The sequence below is a fragment of the Plectropomus leopardus genome, chromosome 17 (assembly GCF_008729295.1).
Source record: "Plectropomus leopardus isolate mb chromosome 17, YSFRI_Pleo_2.0, whole genome shotgun sequence".
Taxonomy (NCBI): Eukaryota; Metazoa; Chordata; class Actinopteri; order Perciformes; family Serranidae; genus Plectropomus; species Plectropomus leopardus.
Genome location: NC_056479.1, coordinates 25,927,888 through 25,951,529, shown reverse-complemented (window position 1 = coordinate 25,951,529; position 23,642 = coordinate 25,927,888). Strand labels below are relative to the sequence as shown.

Sequence of the window (23,642 nt, the reverse complement as noted above, 5' to 3'; positions counted from 1 at the left end):
TGAAAAATCATACCATTACATTAACATCAAGAATAACAGTAACAGAGATGAAAATACATCTTATCTTACATCAAGAGATAAAGGAAACAGAAAAAGAAGAGAGAAAAAAATACAGGGGGGGAGATATAGATATTTACTTCACAAAGAAGATTTCAGGGCATTCTGGGTGACAGTTTATGCTGCTCATATCTTTGCCTCGGAAGAAAATTAAGTGCTTGATGCTCAAAATTTTCTGGCGAAGGACACCCTGATCCCTTTTTTCACGTGTCCCCCGCAATGCTGCTGAGAAACCTACGCCTCTGTCTGCATAATGTGCCTGATGAGACTTTTGGTAAACACAAACTAAAAGTAGCAAAACGAGAGGAGCTGTAAGAGAAGGAGAAATTAAAGAGATTTAAGTCCATTTTAGGGGGCGTGGCCAGCAGCACGACGTCACTGATGGTTATATAGGCTGCAGTTGTGGCGGCGGGCTCGCGCTGCTGAGACAGGCAGAGCACTGAGGACCGGTGGCGCGCGCTCACAGACTCACTCTCAGCCACACACACACACACATACACACACACACACACTCCCCAAACAAAGAGAAGCACGCGAGGCAGCACAGCATCCCACCCTTTCAGCCGCGAGCTCGCTTATCAGAACCGCCCCCCCCCCATCCCCCTCAGACAGAACCGGTCCGGTCCGAGGCTCGAGCGCACAGAACCAACGATGACAACTAACGGCGCGACTAACGGAACCAGCGACATGCTGCAGATCCAGTTCGGTCTGATCAACTGCGGGAACAAATACCTCACGGCGGAGACCTTCGGCTTCAAGATCAACGCCTCCGCCTCGAGCATGAAAAAGAAGCAGATCTGGACTCTGGAGCAGAGCGGCGACGAGGCCAGCGGCAACGTCTTCCACCTCAAGTCACATCTGGGCCGGTACATCGCCGCCGATAAGGACGGGAACGTTACCGGAGACAGCGAGACCCCGGGCCCGGAGTGCCGGTTCATCATCACCGCCCACGATGACGGCCGCTGGTCGCTGCAGTCCGAGCCGCACGGCCGGTACCTGGGCGGCACCGAGGACCGGATCATCTGCTTCGCGCAGACCGCGTCTGTGGCGGAGAAATGGAGCGTGCACATCGCCATGCACCCGCAGGTGAACATCTTCAGCATGACGCGCAAGCGGTACGCGCACCTGAGCGGCAAGGTGGACGAGATCGCCATCGACCGGGACGTCCCGTGGGGGGTGGACTCCATGATCACGCTGGTGTTCCGCGAGCAGCGCTACCACCTGCAGACCTCCGACAACCGGTTCCTGAGGAACGACGGCGCGCTGGTCGCCACCACGGACAGGAGCACCGGATACACGCTGGAGTTCCGCTCCGGCAAGGTGGCCTTCAGGGACTGTAGCGGCAGGTACCTCGCGCCCTCCGGGCCCTCCGGTACCATGAAGTCCGGTAAGAGCGCGCGCGTGGGCAAGGACGAGCTGTTCGTGCTGGAGCAGAGCCACCCGCAGGTCGTGCTCACCGCCGCCAACGAGAGGAACGTCTCCACCCGGCAAGGTGGGTGTGGTGGCCCGGTGTGTGTGTGTGCTGAAGGCCCGGTGCTCCTACCAGTGTGTGTATGTGTGTGTATGTGTGTGTGTGAGAGAGAGAGAGAGAGAGAAAGACAGAGTGAAAGACACAGAGAGAGAGAGAGAGAGAGAGAGTGTGTCTGAGTGTGTTTGTTGGTATCTCATCCTCTGGCAGATAAAGGGTTAAAGTGATGGAATGTCAGACTGCATCCCCCCCTGCAGCGCACACACACACACACACACACACACACACACACACACACACACACACACACACACACACACACAGTGTAGGTCAGTGATACTCAACTTACAGCCCCTCAGCCATTTTCTAATTTACAATAAAAATAAATGATTCACTCTGGGGATGTCTGTATTTGTAAGTACACATGAGGTGCCAGAGTGCACGAAATGCTATCAGAATAGAGCTTGTTTATAAAGAAGTGCTGTATGATATGCTAATGATCAACACACATAAACAATGGCTGGTTAGACCGCAGTTCACATCCTTAAATGTACATCTATATCCATCAAACTCCAAGACACTGAAATGGAGGGAAAACCCACAAAGTTGAAAAAACGAGGTGATAAAGGCACACTGAGTATTGTCCATGTGAGCTGTAAGTGTTTTCAGTGAATTTTACAGACCACAGACATGAAAAGAGTGTTAACAAAGAGTTCTTGGCCCTGTGAACACACACACACACACACACACACACACACACACACACACACACACACACAGCGTCATGTGAGCGTGTGCCATCATTCAAATGTAAAACAGCCTTAAACTGGTAAGAGGCTCAACTGGCACGAAGCTGAACAGCTCCGTAGATAGACAAGAGGAAAGATGGACGAATAATGTCCCAAAAACTGCAAATTGTTACTAAAATTACTATGTATGCTAATTTAATCCAGATGTTTTATAAGAACAAATATTATATTATACTATATATAATACATAGCCCAATTAATTAATTACCAATTAAAGCTTCTAATCACAACTGGACATGTTCCAGCAGGCACATGGTCTGAAATCATGGAGAAATAAGCAACATCAGCAAACAATACATGTTTTCCTGACATGTTGCTACATGTAGCAGTGTGTGTAATGTAAACACACAGAAAATGACTGAAAATGGGGGTAATTTCCACTGTGAAAAATCACCAATTAAAGCTTCTAAACACAGCCGGAGACGTTCTAGCAGGAATATGATCTGAAATCAGCGAGAAATTAACAACATCAGCAACCAAGATGTTTCTCCTGACGGTAGCATGTAGCTACATGTAGCAGTGAACTTGCAGCGGAGGAATCACTATGTGTATAGCTCCCGAAGCACCCGAAAATCAATATTTGAGTTTTCGATACTGCTGTAGAGAACCGTTGGTCCATTATGTAACATTACGTCTTACAAAACCAGTTCTGTTGAAGACGTAGTTGTCTCATCTTTTCACTAAATGATAGAAAAGTATCGACAGTGGTGTCAATAAAGATCGGACCAATAAGGAGTCTCAATAATGGTATAAATACCAATAAAAAACGATCTCCCTATGTGTAGCGGCACTTTTTTCCTTTAAAATTCACCAATAAAAGCTTCATAACACAACTGTGTTTAAATAGGAATATAAGATAAGGTCCCACAGTGGGGACATTTCCAACAGTGCAGAAACAAAGGGACAGTGCACACAGGAAGAATTAAATAAAAAAAGAATTGATCCATTGATCCAAAATCACTGAAACAATTACATCAGCATCAAAGTTCACGTTTTCCTTATGTTAGCATGTAGCTACATGTGTGATGGCAATGTAGTTGCTGAATAACTGAAAAGAGCGTCACTCTTCTACTGTGAAAAACCCACAAAACAAGCTTCTAAACACTACCGAACTTGTTCCAACGAGAATATGATCCAAAATCAGGGAAAATGTACAATGTTGTAAACCACGATTACATGTGGCCCTGACGCCAGCACGCATCTTCATGCAGAGGTGTCTGTGATGTAAACTCTTGCAGCGGTGCGCCTGGAGCAGATGAACATATAAAGAAACTCTGCGCACTGACGTCATACTGCAGCCACAGTGGAAATAACTCTGGAAACTGAGTATTGAGACCAACTGGAAGGTTTTTTGCTCTCAGAAATGACTTCTACATACATTTTCCTTATTGTTTGAAACTTTGGTCGTGCACACACAGCAGTGCTACACTATATTTAATATTTACACAAAATACAGAAAAACATAATCCGTCTCTGTAACCGGTTAGTCCTGCTTTCCTTTTCACATTGGATCAGTGTTTGTGTGTGTGTGAGAGTTAATGTTGTCCGTGTGTGTGTGGTTGTCAGCTGTCAGAGCGGGCAGAGATACAAGCCTGTCCCTCCACCTTCTTCCTTCCTTTTCTTCCCTCGCCCCTCCTTACTTTTTCCATCTCGTCCTCACCATCACCTCCTTTCACCTCTTTGCTCGCTGTGCCTCCCTGCTTTTATCATTTCTTCTTTCCCATCCTCCCCCCCCTCCCCCGCTCCTCTCTGCTCCTCCAGGCCCGGCTGCGCCTCCGTCTGAGGTCATTATCGGTGACATCGCTCACGGTGATGGGTGTCTAAATAGATAACCACCTTCTGTCGTGAATGAATCCTTGACTTTCACCGCTGCTCTTCAGTGTAGAGTCAGCGTGTGAATCTAAAAACCTCTTTGAGTCAGCAGGAAAACGATCATGAAGCTGCGAGAAAGCAGAGCGACTGTCGCACTGACTCTGTGCTGTAATGAATGATAGGAATAAACTAATTCATGCTCTTTAAATCTATATTTAGTGTCTGAGAGTACTGTGCGGTTTAGTGGTTTTGCGTCCTCTTTTCCGAAAGTATGATCGGTGTATCCGTTTATTTCCTGCTCTGGTCTCTCTGTTACACCCTGAGCTCATTTGTTTTGTTTACTTGTTGACGGCGTATTTTTCCACTTTTCTGTCTGCCGCCTGTGACTCTTTTTGTCTCGACTGTTGTTCGGACACAAAATGGAGGCCAGTTTTGAAGGTGGAGGTTGGAAAAAAAAGGGGGTCATGAAAACATTATTAATGCTGGTGATTTTTAAACGGATCTGTTGGACTTGGATTGTGTGCTCTGTAGTGAGAGCGTGAATTGCACTTTAATAATCCCCCAAGTGAAAAATGTGATTGCTGTCTGTGAGACATTTTGCCAAATCAGATTATGTCTTTTTGTTGTGGAAAATACAATTCAGTGAAACGTCACAGCAACATCCTGCTCACGCTGGGCAAATGTGTGACGCTCGAGCTTTAGGCCTACATTAAAATAATCAGGACTGATACCGATTATCAGTAGTTTATGTGACCAGTAACTGATAATGAAACCAATGTGCATTGGAGCATGTACATAGCTCCAACACAAAACTTTGTTTAAATGCCTTTGGCAAATGTTCAATCAAAACTGAAACTTTCAACATACAGCATGTTATCAGCAACTTTTTTTATAAAGTCAAGTGAAATTTTAATACATTCAAAGTATATTTCTTAGGTTTTGCAAAGTAAAAGTTCCTCCCATGCTGACACTTTCTTTGCAATTTTTAATTATTTAATTTTATCTGTGATCATTAAAATAAAATGCTGATACAGATAATCTGCAAAATGCCAAATATCGGCCCCGATAATCGACCAGGCCGTTAATCTGTCGACCTCTTCTTCACAGGATACATTTTGAACACGATTTCCTTGATAATGTCAGAAATCCTGTGTTCGCTGTTAGTTGTTTTGCTGACATACTTTTTGGTGCTAAATCCCAAATGAGTAACGTAGACAGTAGTCCTGGATTTGAGACATCAGAACCGTTATTGAGAAAGAAAAAGCTGAATCAGTGTATCTTTAATCAAGGACTGATTAAATGTCATGTCTGCCACCCTGCAGCTCAAATCTTTCCAAAACGAGCAGGAGGTCTGAATCTTTAACAGGAAGACCACGTTCAACCGTCCAACAACTGGATCATTGTGATGTGGATTAAATGTTGAGTGGAATTAAACGGGCTCCAGATGTTTTTCAAACCGACAGCTGCTTGTAGCTCCTTTCTGCAGCGCTTATTTGCCTGGCAGAACTCAGCCAAGATGGCAGCTGAAGTTGGCTGGTTTTCATTAGCAGCCGAAGGTTTTTGACATGAGCGAGCTGAAGTGGGTCAGTCCAAAAGCTGCTTTGTCAAATCAAAACGGTTGATTTCGTGACTATGTTCAAGATAAAATCTAGACTTCTGTCATTAGATGGTATCGTGAGTATGGCAGGAACATTGAAACGCACTTCGGAGGAGTTAAATGTATTTGTTTCTATTTATGTTTACACGCAACTCCTCCTTTAAGAAAAAATGTTTTCGTATATACTTAAGCAGTCCTTACGCTGGAAGCGAAATGAGCAGTCATATGGGTTTAAACCTCTTTTTACTTCCAGTGATGTTTGTTCTCATGTACTTTGTTGTACATCTGCTGCATGAAAACTAGTCATTACAACTGTTCACATTACAACAGTCCTCAGACTTCTGCTGTCCTCTGAATTGTGCTCACACCCTTCATAATTCATAAAATTAATCTGACCCTGTGTTTCCTGACCATAAAGTCCACTCTCCTCGACCCTGGCACAGAGGTGGTCACAAATTCCCTGAGAGGCTGTTTAACGGCCCTCATATGGACTGAGACGCTATTATCAGTCAGTTAGCCTGCAGCTCAGTGGCCTTTTAAGTGGTCTGTTCTGCCCGAAACTGTGGTGTGAGTGTGAGTGGAGACTGAGCGCCGGTTTGTCAGCTAAATGGATGAGAGGTCATCATATCCTGTCGGCTACTTGTGTGACCGCTGAGTGCTGACTGGTGGTCCTTTCTGAGATTTAATCCTGAGGGGTTTCATCAGTTTCAGCACCTAACTGTATCTCTGGAGTTTGACCCGGCTGGGAATGGGCTGTTTTTTGTGTCAGATATTTAACATTTGAGTGCACTGTGATTGTTTTCTGGCTGCATCCTGTCACTAATCTCCTGTTTATTGACTGGAAACTGGCTTTACTAGACTTGGTTTGGATGTATGAAGTCCTATAAAACATGACTAAAGCCACATAAAAGGATACAAAATGCTGTGCAACTCTGCGAGGACACAGTCACATGTTTAAGACATAGTTTGTCATTTAGGGAAACAGGCTTAATCGTGTAGCACTGTTTACATTACAGGACTCTTTTTTAAGTTTGCCTTCAACATAATACACTATTATTTAATGAAATGTACTGACACAAATATATATTTGAAACAAAAAAAGCAATTTGTCATTTTAGCTGGTAAAAAATAGGCTTGGTTGGTGGATTTTCTCATCCATCAGCCACCTTGGCTGGTGGGTCAAAAGGTCAATTTTGGACACTGTCCAAGACCCACAAAGCATTGTTTTAAACTTATTTATTTTTTTTATACAAATTAAAACCAGCAAGATATAAAATGTTGATTAGTGAGCTTATAGATGTGCTGTTTCCATCTGTTTCCAGTCTTTGTGATAAGCTAAGCTAACTGACTGCTGGCTGTCGCTTCATATTCACTCTATAAATATGAGAGGGGTATCAATCTTTTCACTGAACTCTCAGGAAAAAAGCAAACACGCATATTTCCCAAAATGCCAACCCATTCTTTAGCAATGGACTTTTGTGGGTTACAGTTCAAACAACCACTCTTTGTTCAGATTACTGCCGGAAAACAGCTCGAAGTTTACAACTTCTGCAGACTCGAGTGCAAGCACTCAAACCAGAGTTACAGTCAGGCTTCGAATCATGATTTGTGTGTGTGTGTGTGTGTGTGTGTGTGTTGAGAGCGGAAGACAGAAACTGAGGTTCGGTGTTGTGTCTGGCCATGATTCAACCCTGACACCCTTTCTGTATCCTCCACCCTCCCGCTGGCAGGAAATGAGACATGAGCCACACAACCCCGACCTTGGCTGGTGTGAGTTAATCCCTGCAGGGTGAGGGGTGATGATTTGCTCCGTCTACAACACATCGGAACGCACACACATTCAGCCGACAGCGGAAAATAGCAGGGACTCAATAAATCCATGCATCCTTGGTGTCCACAGGCTGCGACACGCTGACGCGTTGATGTGTTTATAGACCTTCAGTATGTTTGTGTGTTTTCAGACTGTCGTTATGTGTGTTTGTGTGAGTTTGTGTGTGTTGGGAGCGTGCCAGGGGAGTTGCCTCGTGTCGACTGCAGAGCACCAGGGAGTCTCTTCTCCTTAATGTCATCTGCTTTATTATAGGTTAGACTTCAGCTGGTCACAGTCTCAGTGTGTTATTCTGCTCTGGGTGTGTCACACAATAAAGAGTAAAGGTGGTATTTTTCAACCTGGACCCTATTTTTCATGCTTTTGTGTCAAGTGACTAATGGAGACAACAATATTTAAGTTAGTCTGGTAGGGCTGCAATATAACCACTTAAGGCATGTTTGCACCGTCAGTTTATGTCCTATAAAAGTGCTTATTTTTGCCACAGACAGGCTCAGATTATTATACTAAGTGCCCAAACATTATTGAATTGACCGTTTTGTTAAAGAGTAAGTTTGTTTATGTTTAACCAGAATCGGCCCTAAAGTCACTATCATCACACCTGACAGTGTTTTAATTTTTTAATTTTGTTTTTCGTAAAACACACTTTCAGAGTAGACAGAAACAAAATAAAACTCACAAAAATTGTCTTGGTTCATCTTTCCATTGTTCCAACAATCACCAACTCTGATTTGGCTAAAATAAACCCTTAATTCACTTAGTTACATGTGAAAATATGTTGGCTCTGTACACATTAAAACTACTGTTTATTTGAATGGAGTTTGGCAGGTTATGTGAGCCATTTTGGGGCTGTTTCTGGTTTAAAAAAAAGGATCTTACTCTCTAACAAAAAGGTTTATTTCTATATGGATCCTTTCAGACACTTTAAATAGCAATCTGAGCCTGTGAGTGGCAAAACCGGCACTTATAGTTGATGGTGCGCAGGTGCCCAGAGTGGATACATTGCAGCCTGTTTCACTGGTACTGACTGTAGCACTCTCTCTCAGTGCTCAAACAATTTCATTTTTTTTGTTCCCATTAGCCATTTAGGAAAACACAGCAAAGTTACCCTTTAATGTCCTCTAACTCACAGTCCGACTGTTCTTCAGTCGATTTTTGAAACACACTGAGCACAGAATGAGGCGGAAATCAATTCAACCAAAAAATTTAGGACATCCCCGGGCTCAGTACTGTGTCTAGCATGCGTGACCTCGTTTTTTTGCATTTGTTAGAGGAAGATCGGAGTAGTGTGTGGTGTTTATATTGTCTGTACTGTATGAGCAGCAGCGTTACAGTGTTCAGTGTGTAGGCTGACTGGCTTGTCGCTCTGTGTGTATGTGTGTTTGGATCAGAACAAAGGCCGACGATCTGCCTCCCTGTTTGTGCCCCAGCTGGTCGCCTCCTCGGTCAGGCCTGCCGAACAATAGGACACACACACACACACACACACACACACACACACACACACACTCTTCATCTCTTCATACAATCGCGTGCGTTCACAGCAGGCCTCCGGTACTGCTGGCTCACAGCAACCGAGGCCAACAATCTGTGCCTGCCGCCATCAGGCTGAATGCGGTGGGTGGGGTGGACTGAAAGATAGAGGGGTTGTTTTCAAGAGTGTGTGTGTGTGTGTGTGTGTGTGTGTGTGTGTGTGTGTGTGTGTGTGTGTGTGTTGTGCTCTGTTTGGTGTGGTTTGGGTGGATTCTAGATGTGTGGTCACTTCTTTTGGTGTGGTCTGCTGCAGAGGGACACTGTGTGTGTGTGTGTGTGTGTGTACGTAACCCTTGGATCAGAACAAAGGCCGACGATCTGCCTCCCTGTTTGTGCCCCAGCTGGTCGCCTCCTCGGTCAGGCCTGCCGAACAATAGGACACACACACACACACACACACACACGCTCACATAGATGAACCCTGACAGTAGGCCTCTCTCTGGGTCACGGCTGAAGTCTCCGTGGGCCTCAGCGTCACTGTTTTGTCTCCGTCAGTGTTGTGTTTTCACGCTGTGTGTGTACCCGCCAGTATTTTTCTTTCCATGTGATAACTCGTGGCCAGTTTAAAAGGTTGTATGTGTTCAGATGAGACACTGAGCTTCAGTGAAAAGAGACAAACACTTCCTCCTATCTACAGACAGACTAGGCAGATATCATCCTAATTCCCTCAAAGCGTTTAGGTCTTTAAATAATGTTGACAAGAATAAAAACCTCTTTGACAGCACTGAAAAGACATACCCGCATAAATTCAAATCAAGTGATTTTTAGTGAATAATTATTCAAACCAGCTCAGATGTAAAACAGTGTTATTCTGTTCACAGTACAGCCTGGTTAAATGCGTCTGGTTCATTTTCATATAGTGAAATTTTTTTTCCTTTCTTCTCATAACTGAAAATGGTGTTGGGACGATGACTGACTTTAACTAGTGTGGATTTATGTAGAGTTTTATTGAAACATTCATACATTCGAGATTTTTGATTTTCCAATGACAAGGTGAGGTTGTGAAACAATAGAAATGTAAACTTTTTTTTTTATGACGTCTGCCAAGGAGGTTTGTTTGATTGTTGGTTCGTCAGCAGGATTATGGAAAACTACTGACCCGATTTCAATGAAACTTGGTGGAAGAGTGTAGCATCAGTGAAGGAAGAACCTATTACATTTTGGAGCAGACCCAAATCACAGGACAGATGCACCAATTTTTTCACTTTCGTTGCCAAGATAGGGCATTCAGCCTTAGGTTCTTTGCTCTCTCTGTGTCCTTCTTATTTTAAATGTAAATCTTTTTACTCTTTTCTTGATATTCTTAAGTTGAACTCCATGAAAACTAATACTTCTTGCACATATTCAATATCTATCAGTTAGACAGTTTAGCCAGAAATTTTGAGTTTTTAATTTCACTTTATTCTTGGGAGCCAAAACTATTTCGATTCTGCACAGAATACAGTATTTTAAGGATTGGTTTATAGCTGTTGGGCCACATTGTCTCATGTTTCCTTTATATTTTTTGATAACAGACTGAAGAAAAAAGGAATAGTTTGACATTTTGGGAAATATGCCCATTTGTTTTTTTTGCTGAAATTAGATGAGAAGACATTACATCACTCTGATGTCTGTATGATAAATATGAAGCTACAGTTGACTTAGTAAGACTGGAAAAAGGGAAACGGCTAGATTGGCTCTGTCCACCTCTCAACTAGGGTTGGGTACCGAACGCTGAACTATGTAAAATCCATTGGTGCCAAATTTTAGTACCTGAGAGTCCATCAAGTTGAGAATACCGGGTTAAAACAAGAGATGAAAGAGCCACTGCAGAGCCACCTGCCACAATAGTTTTAGGGACTGATCGATTTCTTTTCTATATAATTTTAGTCCACTACTACCACCCCTGCGGTTTACTCAACAATAGGCTATCATTTATGTCAATACAGAGAAAATGAGAATACAATACAGAAAAAAAAGGTGTTATTTGGTATGGGAACCAGTATCAGTTCAAATGTGAGCAGTACTTAACCCTTCCCTCAGTTTATACACCCTCCAGAAAAGACAGTAAATTGTTGTTTTTAACATTATTTTTTAATAAACAACTGCACACGAATTTTTAGCTATTATAACTAAATTATCACTAGGTTATAATGAGCTGCCCCAATTTTAACTGGAGCTTCTGTGGCTCAGAGGTAGAGCGGGTTGTCCTCCAATTGGAAGGTACGATCCCCGGCTCCTCCAGTCAACATGTCAAAGTATCCTTAGGCAAGATACTGAGCCCCAAAGTGCGTGTGTGAGTGCGTATAATTGTGTTACTGTGTAGCAGGTGGCACCATGTATGGTAGCCTCAGCCACCAGTGTGTGAATGTGTGTGAATGGGTGAATGTGATATGTCGTGTGAAAGTGCTCTGAGTGATCAGAAGACTAGAAAGGCACTATGTGCAGTCCATTTACCATTTTTAAAAAATTTAGTGTTTTTTGTGCAGCTTAGGTGGTTCCACTAATTGAGATTCTACCTTCCTACCCACTTAGTTTTAATGTTTTTTTTTATATAGTTTTTTCTTCAAAGCAAGCTTACAACTTTGATTAAATTAGATATTATTAACATTGAGCTAATGATTATGTTTCATGAGTCAAAGTCATTGGCTGATAAACTGCAAACATCTAAAGAATAAGTCCTTATAATTTATCATAGTTTGAGTTGAATTGAACATCGCAGGTTATTTTTCCTTGTTTTAAGGAGCTAAAGCATGACGTAGGTGAGTCAGTAATCCTGCAGTCAGTTCTTGGTGTGTAGAAGCTTCCAGCAGATGGTTTCCTCTCCTGCCTCAGTAATAAATGTTCTCTGCGGTGCTACTGTACAGAGTGAATGTGTTGGCCGAGCAGGAAGCAGCGAGGATTAGAGGAGAGATCAGTGAAGTGACTGATGGTCCTGGAGGCGAGGAGCAGCTGACCCTCTTTTCTCCTCATTTTTTCCTCCTCTCCTCCTCCTCTAATGTGTTCCTCTAAACCCTCCCTGTCTGTTGCAGCTAAACTTACATTTCATCTTGTTTGACGCCCCCACCCCCCCACCCCCTGCACCATGTGGTTCCCATTATGGTCACTTATATTTTCCCTCTCAATCATCTGTGTGTGTGTGTGTGTGTGTGTGTGTGTGTGTGTGTGTGTGTGTGTGTGTGTGTGTGTGTGTGTGTGTGTGTGTGTGTGTTGCGTTTGTACGTGTGCATCCACACATATTTCTACAGAGAAATTCAATCTGTCCGCAGAGGCCAGAGTTCCCGAGTTTCTAAGTTGACTTTAGCGGCCGCTCGACGGGAGAGGGGCGATATGTATTTCTTTTGCTTTTTTTCAGACACAGAATATGAGCAGAAATTCTTTTGTGATGAGCTCCTTACGTAATGCTGCTCTGTGGCTTAACATCTTTTAATAAAAGTTCACCTCTGGCTTCAGTTAGAGACAGAGTCCAGCTTATACTGAGACTAACTGTGTCATGGTTTAATGGAAAAGAATGCCGACCAAAGATATTGTGAAACTGTTAAGACTGTATGAAAACGAGTGGCAAAAGCAAGGCAAAATGTTACTTTTTTGCCCCATAATATTCATAATTTATTTAAACGCACTCATAATAAGAGTAGTAGGCCTTCTGCCCAAATTTAAACTGCAATTTAGGTCACTAGAAACAAACCTTTTTTGAAAACCTCTATCGTGGGTGATGATTTTTAGAATCTGTTTTCAGTGTTGACATATTAACGGGAGATCTTGGCTTGAATCGCGGAGTGTGCAGTTTTTTGCACCTTTTGTGAGGTATCACATATGAGGTATCAGACATGACCAAAATAGTGCTTGCTCCAACTTTGCTAATAGGACTTTTTACTTGTATACACATAAATGTAAAGTAACTTTTCCACTATACTGAGGGACAGAGTCCTCAGAGGGCACTTTGGAGCTCCCAGCTTCTCAGGTAATAGCTTTTTCTTAGGCTGCTGACTGGCCAACATTGAATTCTTCATGTGGCTTTATGGTTAGTTATATCACTGCCTGTTGGTTCGGCATACTCCTGACAGCGCTTCAGTTGCGTTTGCATTTGGACAAAGATATTTCATAACAGTGTGTGTGAATATAAATTTTTTTCGAGGGAAAACCCATTTTACAAAAATACTCGTGTACATATGGACTGTGCTGTAATCACACAAAAAAATGTGCCCATGTGTAAAGGCCTTAGGGGTGTATGAGCTACCATTTCATTTTCACAAAACTTCAAACAGATAGGAATGTTGGACTCATCTTATAGTAAAGCATGAATTTATGACCCACATGATGATATTGTTTATTGTTTAACAGCATTTTAGGGCAGATTTATGAGGCTGTAAGAGAACATGGGAAAAAATGAGGTGGAGTGGGGGAGGGCGTCACACATGAAGAGGGAGACGGATGGGGAACACATGAGTGTGCCGGTTTGTTTTCTCAAACACATCTTTCTTTCTCTCTCTCTGTCGCTCTGTCGCTCTGCACACATTTACACAGCAGTCCAACAGACAGTTCATCTCTCTCTCTATGAGCCCTCTGGCTATAGGTCCGTCCACGCCATGACCTCATCATAAACAATAGCATACATTGTGCTGCATGAAGTGTGTGTGGGGGGAGTGGTACACTGGAGGGTCATGTGTCTTCACCCTAAAGTTCAGTCATGTTTGTTTGCTTCTTTGTCGCTCTGAAAAGCTGTCGAGGGGTTGATGTGATTTTAATGAGGTCTGGATTTCTGTAAACATACAGTTGGGTGTATGGACACACAGACAGACATTCACATTTGTCTTTTTGACTACAGATTTAGGCCTAGTCCACATGCACAGGGGTATTTTTTTTTAAAATGGCTTGCTTTTTATGTCACTAAGAGAGTATCTTTAGTAAAACATTTTAGCAGCTTTGTTTTCAATGTTGAAGTGAAGACACAGAAACTGGAAATTTTCACTTGTAATGTCAGAGTGTGTGCGCCATTATCTCCGTTATAATGGGTCCCAAAATGTGGGGATGTTTTGTGCAATGGCAACATATTGACATGAATTCATTTATATCATATCCTGGACGATATGCAGCGTGACTGCATCAGTAAAAGCTTTGCACCAGATCGCTCTCCCGTCATACGGGACTCAATGGGGAAAATGATTCACGTCGGCTGCTTTTTACCGGGTGTTTGTGGGCTGTGTGCATTACTTTTTGTAAATATACAATCAGTGAATGAGATCAGTCTGATGGTGCCAAGAGGATGAATCCTGATGACATCATGCTGACGTTAGCTGAAAGCACTGCTGTGCGTAAGCAGAGCCTCACAGAGCCTGGCATGGCTTTAGACTCTTCAGTATCTACTTACGCAATTAACTCACTAAGTAATTGATTATCAAAATAGTTTTAGATACATATTTTAACTGTTGCAGCTCTCACCGTTGATGTCTCCCTTCGTTGTAGATGACAGTGAAGATTCTTGTGGGCATGTGTGTTTTTTTTCTGTATGTAGTGACCGTCCACCATGACGGCTGATCCTTTGAACTGCAGTGGGGTCTGTCTGGACGGTGACAGATGTGTGTGTGGGTGTGCAGCTGTGTGAAATCCTCCACTAATCCTCCAAACCCATCTGATGTTGCTCATTTAGTTTGTCTGATCCTGACCAGAGGATGTGTGTGGGTGTCTGTGTGTGCGCACACTGAACTGTTGGTTGTTAATGGTCATCCTCTGAGGCTATTTGCAGCCCTCACATGTATGTTAATGACTGACCCACTGGCCCGTATTTTAGCTAAACGCTCTCCCCCAACTGTCTGACCCCGCCCAGGTATGGACCTGTCAGCCAATCAGGATGAGGAGGGCGACCAGGAGGTTTTCCAGGTGGAGATTTGCCGCGAGAACAGGAAGTGCGCATTCCGGACCGCCGCTGGGAAATACTGGACCCTGACTGCTAACGGCGGACTGCAGTGCACCGCCTCCACCAAGTACGCATCACACACACATCACTGTCATGTCTCCTCTTCTCTACTCAGATAAAAACTCGTCCTAAACGTCAAAATTCAGCACAACCACACCTGTTCCAATCTGTGAGCGATTACAGAGAACCTGATACTTATCCGTCACAGCTCTGAGTCTGTAGTCCCTCGAGTAATGTGAGCTGTGACATGACATAGGAGGGGTTTTTTTTGTGTGTGTGTGTGTGTGTGTGTGTGTGTGTGTGTGTGTGTGTGCACTGTAGGGGGTGGATGATGTGAGTGGGAGGTGAAGAGTGAGTGACCTCATCTCATGGCTGTGGCATCTTGTGGGAGATTAAGTGCATTTGTGTCCAACCACAACCTGTAGAGAGCGATTTTCTTTCATGTGCATCGGCTCTGCTCGGCCAGAGTGCTGCTGTTGACCTCTGACCTTTGACATCTCACCGTGTGCTCAGAGATTATTTCTCTGTGAGGTCCCAAATAGACTCATGATTAGAAGCGTAAAGTTTTCATCCTCAAAGAGACGGTTCACCCTCAAATCAAAAATACATATTTTTCCTTTTAGGTGCAGTAAAAGTAAGTTTGTAAATCCAGATTGTTTTTTTGTGAGTTGCACAGTGTTGGAGCGTCTCATGCTGTCACAAGCTCGGCCATGAGTAGATGCACGCTTCCTCCTGATCAGTGATACTGTTGGTGGGTGTAGTATAGTAGACAGAAAATAGTTCCTACATGTAAATTAAAGTACTCCCAACAAGGCAAGGGCGCTGGAAGTAGAAAAGAAGCTGACTCATCATAACTGGGCCCCCCATTAAGCAGTGCACCAATTATATGATAGAGCCGGTGCTTCCTTTTTGCCAATGACAGCGAATCAACAGCTGTGCTTTTCTGCCAGGTGGCCATTTGTGCACCTGGGTTAGAAGGCCAGGTTGCCCACAGAACTCCATTGCCAGTTTCCCTGCTTGGGGGTGCTACACGGCAGAGCCAACAGAGGTCCGCGGTGCCGCCATGTTCAGAAATGAGGCAGAAGTGAAACAATGCCCCCAAGCTGGGAGGCTATCCACGGAGCTCTGTTGACTTCCCAGCATACCAAAACTATCACGCAACACCAATACATCACACTCTCATTACACATATTCCTCAGCTGAATCTAAAGAGAGAGCAAGAGAGATGAGCAGACACACACACACACACACACACACACACACACACAAGCAAGCAGACAGACAGTCTTAATACTGTGTGTGATTAGAAAAGAGCTGAGGAGCCAAATCTCTTCTTGACTGAAGCTTGTTAAAAAAAATGTCATTACAGAAAGAGTAAAGAAGGCTACCGTAAAAAGGTACCAGTACCATCAGGGGTTCACAAGTGAACGTTACCCAACTCAAAACGAGAAGCTCATGACAGTGTGGGATGTGAACATTAATGGCGTGCTCCTCAGTAGAGCTGTAACTACACGGTGTTGCGGTTGGCAGTTGTTCAGTAGAAAGAAAATAGTTCCTACATGAATCTTTTCACAAGGTAAGTGGATTATGTGGAGTTAACCAGTCGTGATTTCTGGAAAGAGCCAAGTGCCATCTAGTTCCATTATATTGGAGAGAAGGCAGACACCTCTATGGCCAATATCTCCAATGCTAGGCAGCTCATACCAAAACTATCTATACTGATAAACAGCACTGCAACAAGGGAAGCTGCAGATGAAGTAGATAAAGAAATGATACAGAGCACAACAGAAATCTGATCCAGGTTGAGGCTGGTTAGAGGAACATGTGTCCCGCATTAACACAGCAACATTTCTTAAAGATAAGACAGCAGAGACAGTCACTGACACACTGCAGCGCTCTGCAGGAAGTCCTCCAAATTCCTTCATCACATTCTTGACATCTGACTCTCCTCACAGATTAGACCACAAAAATCTTTTCTTCCACTAAGTGAAGACCTCTTTCTGCTGTTTGAGAAAATATATTTTGGAGAATGTTTCAGAGCTTCTCTAAAAGACAGCAAGGCAGAATGTGACAGCAGTATGAAACAGAAAGCTGCAAAGAGAAAGATTAATGAAGAACTTGATTCAACTTAACCAAAGACTACAAGTGAAGCTTATCTCTCTACCTTGAGCCAACATATCCAATTACCCAGCAGGTACTTAGGCTCTGGATTAAACAGCTGAGTGTAGTTTTCTGAGCAACAGGAGGGTTAAATGTGAATGCATGTTTACACCTGACACTCACACAAGTGTGCCACTGGATCTCTAACTGCCATGTAAATGTAATTATCCTGCTTAACTCTCATTCCTTCACTTTCCCTCCCTCCGTTGCAGGTCAGCTAATTGCTACTTTGACATTGAGTGGCGTGGGAAGAGGCTGACTCTTCGGGCTGCCAATGGGAAATACGTCGCCGCCAAGAAAAACGGCCAGCTAGCAGCCACCATCGACTCTGCCGGTCAGTGAGATTTGTTGATTCAGCCGTTCAGACAATGACACGTAGCTAACTGATTTAATTTTCAGCAGCGATGGGGGATTTCAGCACAGTGTGGGAATTAAATCATGGCTGGATGTTCCTGTAGTTTCTGGGCTTCAGAGGCTTCAGCACCCGTTCTGTTTCGTAACAGCAGAACGCTGCTGTTTACTCTTTGGAGAATTAGCTTTGTTGCAATCTTTGTCTTTGTTCGTCTGCCATGTTCATGCTGTGTTTCTTTCTAAGTCAATCATGTTAATTAGAAACATCATGAGAAAACTCCAGAGTATGCAGAGTCACTGAGGAGCTTTTTCTATGACACAAAAACCCTGGAGGAAAGACGGTTTTACGCAAGTTCTCTACTTGAGTACTTCAGTATGATATGATGCATCAGTGTAAAATATCTAATAACGTCATACGTAGTAATATATCTGTCACAGGGGACATTTTATTGCAGAGCATGTACTTCAACACTTCTGTGCTTTTAGTTCAGGATTTTGAATGCAGGTACTTTTACTTAAGTAAGGGATCTGGTCTGGAGGCACAAATTCCTGTTTTTATAATTGTCGTGACTGTTTCATTTGTGTTGAGCAACAATAGTTAAGTGTGAAGCGCCCTACTACATATCCAGCTTTACATTCAATGAACAGGTATAAGATACTTATCTTCTCATCAAACTCTCATCAAACTCTCAGCAAGACCATGTATAAGCATGTTACACAAAATGGCCAGCTCTGTACCTTTTTAATAACACCAGCTAACACAGATGTCACAAGCAGCCAGTGAGAAGACTTTGTACACAGTTTGGTCATTAGAGTAACTATCTTCATTGCTGCAAAATAACAAGCATCATGTCAGCAAGCAGATCAGAAGATAGTTCAATTATGAAGAGGGCGCTGGGTGCTGGCTTTAGTGGATCAAAGCTGCAGCTTTCTCCTTGTGCTGCAGTTTGTGATTAGGGAGCTGTTGGCTACCACAGAGCTCTTTTTAGGGCATGTTTGAAGCCAAGTTGCTCTGCATAAATTTTTAATGAGATGAATGAAAACTCAGCACTCTGAATTCAAACAGTGAGCTGCAAATGCACAAGTTGGTGTTTTAAACGCACAGACTTTGGTATCTTTGAAAATTAAAGCCAAAAGTGTTGTTTAAAGGTACACTATACAGGACTTTACTATCAAATCAGACTCATACAGAGCGAATCCCTCTCAATCATCACTTATGACCTATTAGAAGTGTGAGGCAGTGTATTTTACTGCAAAGACTTTGACAACGGCCTGTACTTTATTACTTTCTTCTCATTAGGTGAGGTGGTTTAATAAATTAATATATATTTTAAAATATTAAGAGGCAAAACACCAAACAAGAGTGAATGGGGTTGGCTTTACATTCACTTTCGCTGATGAATGTGTTTACAAACAGTAACCAAAGATCCTGCGTAGTATATGTTAAATTTAAATCAATGAAGCACACGGTGAACTAAATTCAGGTTGTGTCTTTACAGCAGTCTTAACACGTTGTGCCCTTTGTCTGTCTCCAGGTGAGTCTGAGGAATTTCTCATGAAGCTGATTAACCGTCCGATCATCGTGCTTCGTGGGGAGCACGGCTTCATCGGCTGCAGAAAGGTGACGGGGACGCTTGACTCTAACCGCTCCTCCTATGACTACTTCACCCTGGAGTTCAGAGACGGAGCGTACAGCCTGCAAGGTCAGTTTAAGGGTTTTGTTTTGTGCTGCCTGACAGTTTTGTACATAAGGTACAATCATGTAATGAGTGGAGAGAGTTGACTGAGTTAACTTGCCTGAAATCTGCCACTGAAGGTGGTAAATTGTTTCGAAATAGTGTCTGTATAGATAGAAGATAAAACTTTATGCCCTGAGCAAAATTTGTCTTGGGCTACAGTGCGACACAAAGCTGCAATCACAAGCTATACTATACAGCCAGGTGAGACACAGAAAAACAAGAATGAATTAGATGTCACCTACAGATGAGGAAGAGTTACCCGGCCTTTATGTATTTCAACTGCCCTAAAATACTACACCAGCCTGTGTGATCAAAACAATATTGCAAAGTATAATGTTGCACCAAAAAAAGCAATGTAACTACACAAAGATACATTTTTAAAAAAAAATCAATTATCATGGCAAGAAGGATGAAATAAAAACAATGGCAATAGTCTTGCACGAGGATAAAAGTGAAATTGAAATATAAATGTATAAATATAAATTTGCAGGACAAGATCATGGGCAGGATGGGTGTGATGTGACAGTGTGTTATGCTTGCAACCAACCATGGGAGATTTAAAAAGCTGTAGCAGTTACCAGCTAACTCAACGAAGAAGAACAGTGGCCATGAATGTCCGCAAATTGGGAAAACAATGAGATTCTGACGAACCCTCAAAGCAGAGACTGTTACCGCCATGTTAATGCCTTTGTTTTTGTGCAGAATGACGCTGCTGCCATTTGGTTTTGTGTAACAATGCAAAGAGGCATACAGAAGGAACTGATATCGCATGATGTTTGTGTAAAAAGCGTTGGGGTCTTGCTGAAGGACGTGTTGTGGCATGTAAACCTGCACATGTGCAACAGTGTTGCACAGCTTGCAGGAAGGTATTGCCTGTGAGGGCGTGTGGAGGGACCTCCTCAGGCATACGAAGGATTAAATCATTAACTCTCATTATGGATTTACATTTGTGCCAAAAAGAGGGATTTGATTCGGATAATTTCCTCTCCTTCACATTATGTAATTCAAACAAAGCAATTTTAAGCCAAATATTTTGTTCCCTCCTACATTTTTAACCCCCTTCCCCCACCTTTCTGTGGCACGATACTCCCAAAATCTACACTGTCATTCTCCTCTCCTTCTGCAGACTCCACGGGTAAATACTGGATGGTGGGTAACGAGCAGTCAGTGGTGAGCAGCAGTGACACGCCCATCGACTTCCTCTTCGAGTTCTGCGACTACAACAAGCTGGCCATCCGCCACGCTGCTGACGGCAAGTACCTACGCGGCGACCACGCCGGCGTGCTGAAGGCCAACGCAGATGATCTGGAGACCGCCACACTCTGGGAGTACTGAGGGAAGCTGGGATGTGGTCGCCCACTGCTGCAAAGAAGTGTGGCGACGCAGCACAACCCGCCCTCACATCTACCTATCCACAACCCCCGCCCCGCTCCTCCTCTGCTCCTCATATTATAACCTGACTTTATATGTTGATAAACTGCACAGAGAGAACAGGGAGGACAGAAGCAGAGAGGATGCTCCTCTCTCTCCTGCCTCCCTTTTCCTTCCCTTTATCCTTCCTCTCCCAGCTCTGCTCTGCAGCGCCGACCTTTATCTGTTGCCATAGTTACCGTGGGGCTGTGCACTTTTTTCTGCTCCGATCTGGTTCGCTGCTCGACCTGCCGCTCACTCCCTCCTCGCCTTATGATTGGGCCGTCCCTTTCCCAGAGCAGAGCAGAGCCACATTTAAAGAGCCCCCTCCTCTCTGAGTTTAACCCCCTCATCTTTCTACTTGTCTCTATTGTCTGTGTGAGCAGCACATGGTGGCAGTATTTATGGTGTCTGACCTGGTCTGCGAGATCTGCCTCTACCTGATCTAATCTCCAAAAACAGATCCAATCTTGAGCTGCTTCCTGTCAGCTGGACGGAGACGGCGGGTCTGTTTTTGGGCGGTTGCATCCTGTAGAAACGGATCTTCTGCTTCTGTCAGACCAGGCCGAGTATGTTTGTTTTCATGAGCAGGCTCCAATGCCTCTGTGTGATGACTCTGTGATATAACTGGAGTGGATCTGATGATGATAAAGATATCGAAAATGATGTTACTGACGGGTTTCACCCCCTCCCACTCCTTCTCATCTCAACTGTAAGATATTCAAATGTAAACCTGTGTTGTTCTCTAGCTGTATTCTCACTGGTTGCTGGGGATTTTTCCTGGACCAAATCAAGGAAAATATAAACGATGTAAAGGTCATGACGTCAGTGACAGCGTTGTAATTTTGCAGTTGTGCTACTTCTAGTGAAGTCAGTGGAGCAACACAGCATTATAAACCATCATATCTTTGTTGTTTTAGTTTGACTGAAAAATGCTTCCACAAAATTAATGTGGTGACAAATTACTTCGATTCCAGTTAAAGTGACAGGTCGCAAACGAAGATATGACGATCCCATTCTTCTGCTGTAATGACCAACACAGCCAATAACAGGAAAATGAATGAGCAAAGTAAGTTAAAAAAGCATCTTATGTATTTTTTAGAAGGATTTTTCAGTCAAAGTTGAAAAAGTGAAGATATGATGGGTTATGATGGGACTTGACGTGCTCACTCTATTGTTCTCAATAAAAGTAGCACCAAATTCTGGCTCCAATACAAAATTTGAATGCTGTTTTCTGACATCACGTCCTTTCCTTCTTTTATAGTTTCCTTGACAGGATGTAGGAAGTCAAAAACACTTACCCCCCTCCTCCACGCGCCAAACCTATTGTCCCGAGAACAGTATACAGAAATTAAAAATAGAAACGGTGCGGACACACATTGTTTGTTTACTGCACTCACCTGTCTTACTGGAAGTTTGAAAAAAAAAAAAAACCCTGACACACAGTTGGATTTCTTTTTCTATGTCCAAGGCACAGACATTATCATGGGTACAGTAGGTAACCTTAGTAACTGGAGTGAAATGATTTATAGACCCTTTTTTGAAAGCTGCTTTTTGAATCCCAAACCTTAGACCTCAGCCTTTATCTCGACCAAACCTTTGATACTGGATCAACAAACTGTCATCTCACACACACAACTGGAACCTGGTGCTACTAACTCATGGCATATTCAGTGATGTTATCGAGCATCTCGTGCTGTCTGGACCAACAGATGGTGATTTTGCGCTGCGTCCCTGCCCCCCCGCACTTGAGAGCCTTGCCATGTAACCGAAGGTGCTGAAAGAGTGCCCTTAATTTCTTAAATCTGCTTCGTCTTTAATTTCTGTCTGAGCTTTAAAAAGTGTCACGGCAGCCTTCACAATGAGATGTAACCAAATTGCGTTTGTTTTTGTTGGATTTTTGTGTCCCCTGACTCGCCGGTGAAGGTGGGGAAAGGAAACGTTTAAAAGAATAAGAAGCAGAGTTTGAATTTGTCGTCTATTTAACTGAAATGTCTGTTTTGCAGTCATGTAGCACAATGCGCCCATCTTTGATTCTCTACCCTTCAGCTTTCTCCACAACACACTGGTTTCTGTCTACTGATTTTTACAATACAGTGAAGATTATCTCGGCTCTGGGCCATGAATTATTGGGCTCATCAGTCCATCGTCATCATTCCTCTGATGTGAAAATCAGTATGGAAAAACCAATCATTGTAGCCCCATGAAATGATCCATGATGTAGCCAGCTCCTCACCAAATCCGTCCAATTTTCTCTCAAGTTTTTAACGTTTTGGCATGAAGGGTTGAGAATCTCAAGTGAATAAAAGGAGTGGTTGTCCTCGGAGAAGCTCGCGTCTCCAAGAGTAACCAAGACCAAGGCTTAGACAAACGGATGTGGAAGGGTAAACATGTGGTAATGACTGTGCCTTACTCTTGAGTTTTTGGGCAGTAGGAAAAAAAGATGAAAAAAGAGAATCCACATCTTTGCTTTGTATAACTGGAACTTCTTTTTGTATTATTATTTTGTATAATTTTTTTGATATTGTGGATTAACCTCTCTCTCGTGCCATTGGTTCACCTGAAATCCAACAACCAATAAAACTGGGATTTGGAACGCTACAAGTCTCTTTTATTGTTTCTTTTTGTTCTCTCTTGATGACTGTCCTCCTTACCTAACTGACTATTTTCCTACATGATGTCATACTAAAAAAAACTGAAGCTAAGCTACATTTTCCAGGCAAGAAGTTAACATCCTCACCAGCAGGAAGCACAATATTTGATTTTTTGCCAATAACTGTTATATGAGAACTCATTTGGTCAATAAGTGACATCGATGTGGTGAAATGTGAAATGTGAAATGTGAAATGTGGTTATGGTTAAAACCATAAAAAAGAGGAAGAACCTTTTTTAGGTGGCTAAAATATGTTTTGCTGCCCCTGTTCCACTACAGTATATTGCTTGTGGGCGTGCCGATTGACATCTACTGTCTGTAATGTATGA

General features: G+C 43.2%; 1 protein-coding gene across 1 annotated transcript; it reads left to right on the top strand.

The window, feature by feature from the left end:
• Positions 1-482: 482 nt before the first annotated feature.
• Positions 483-23,261, top strand: fscn1a (fascin actin-bundling protein 1a). Its single transcript, XM_042505124.1, has 5 exons — positions 483-1,549; positions 14,911-15,067; positions 17,373-17,494; positions 19,047-19,214; positions 20,377-23,261. The coding sequence occupies exons 1-5, from the start codon at positions 709-711 to the stop codon at positions 20,583-20,585; spliced, it is 1,497 nt and encodes a 498-aa protein (XP_042361058.1). The 5' UTR covers positions 483-708; the 3' UTR covers positions 20,586-23,261.
• The last annotated feature ends 381 nt before the right edge of the window (positions 23,262-23,642 follow it).

Bases quoted from the DNA above. Each gene is read 5' to 3' on its own strand.
- fscn1a (XM_042505124.1), top strand. From the start codon at position 709: ATGACAACTAACGGCGCGACTAACGGAACCAGCGACATGCTGCAGATC. The intron at 15,068-17,372 runs GTACGCATCACA...CCTCCGTTGCAG, and splicing joins CAGTGCACCGCCTCCACCAA to GTCAGCTAATTGCTACTTTG. The intron at 17,495-19,046 runs GTCAGTGAGATT...GTCTGTCTCCAG, and splicing joins AGCCACCATCGACTCTGCCG to GTGAGTCTGAGGAATTTCTC.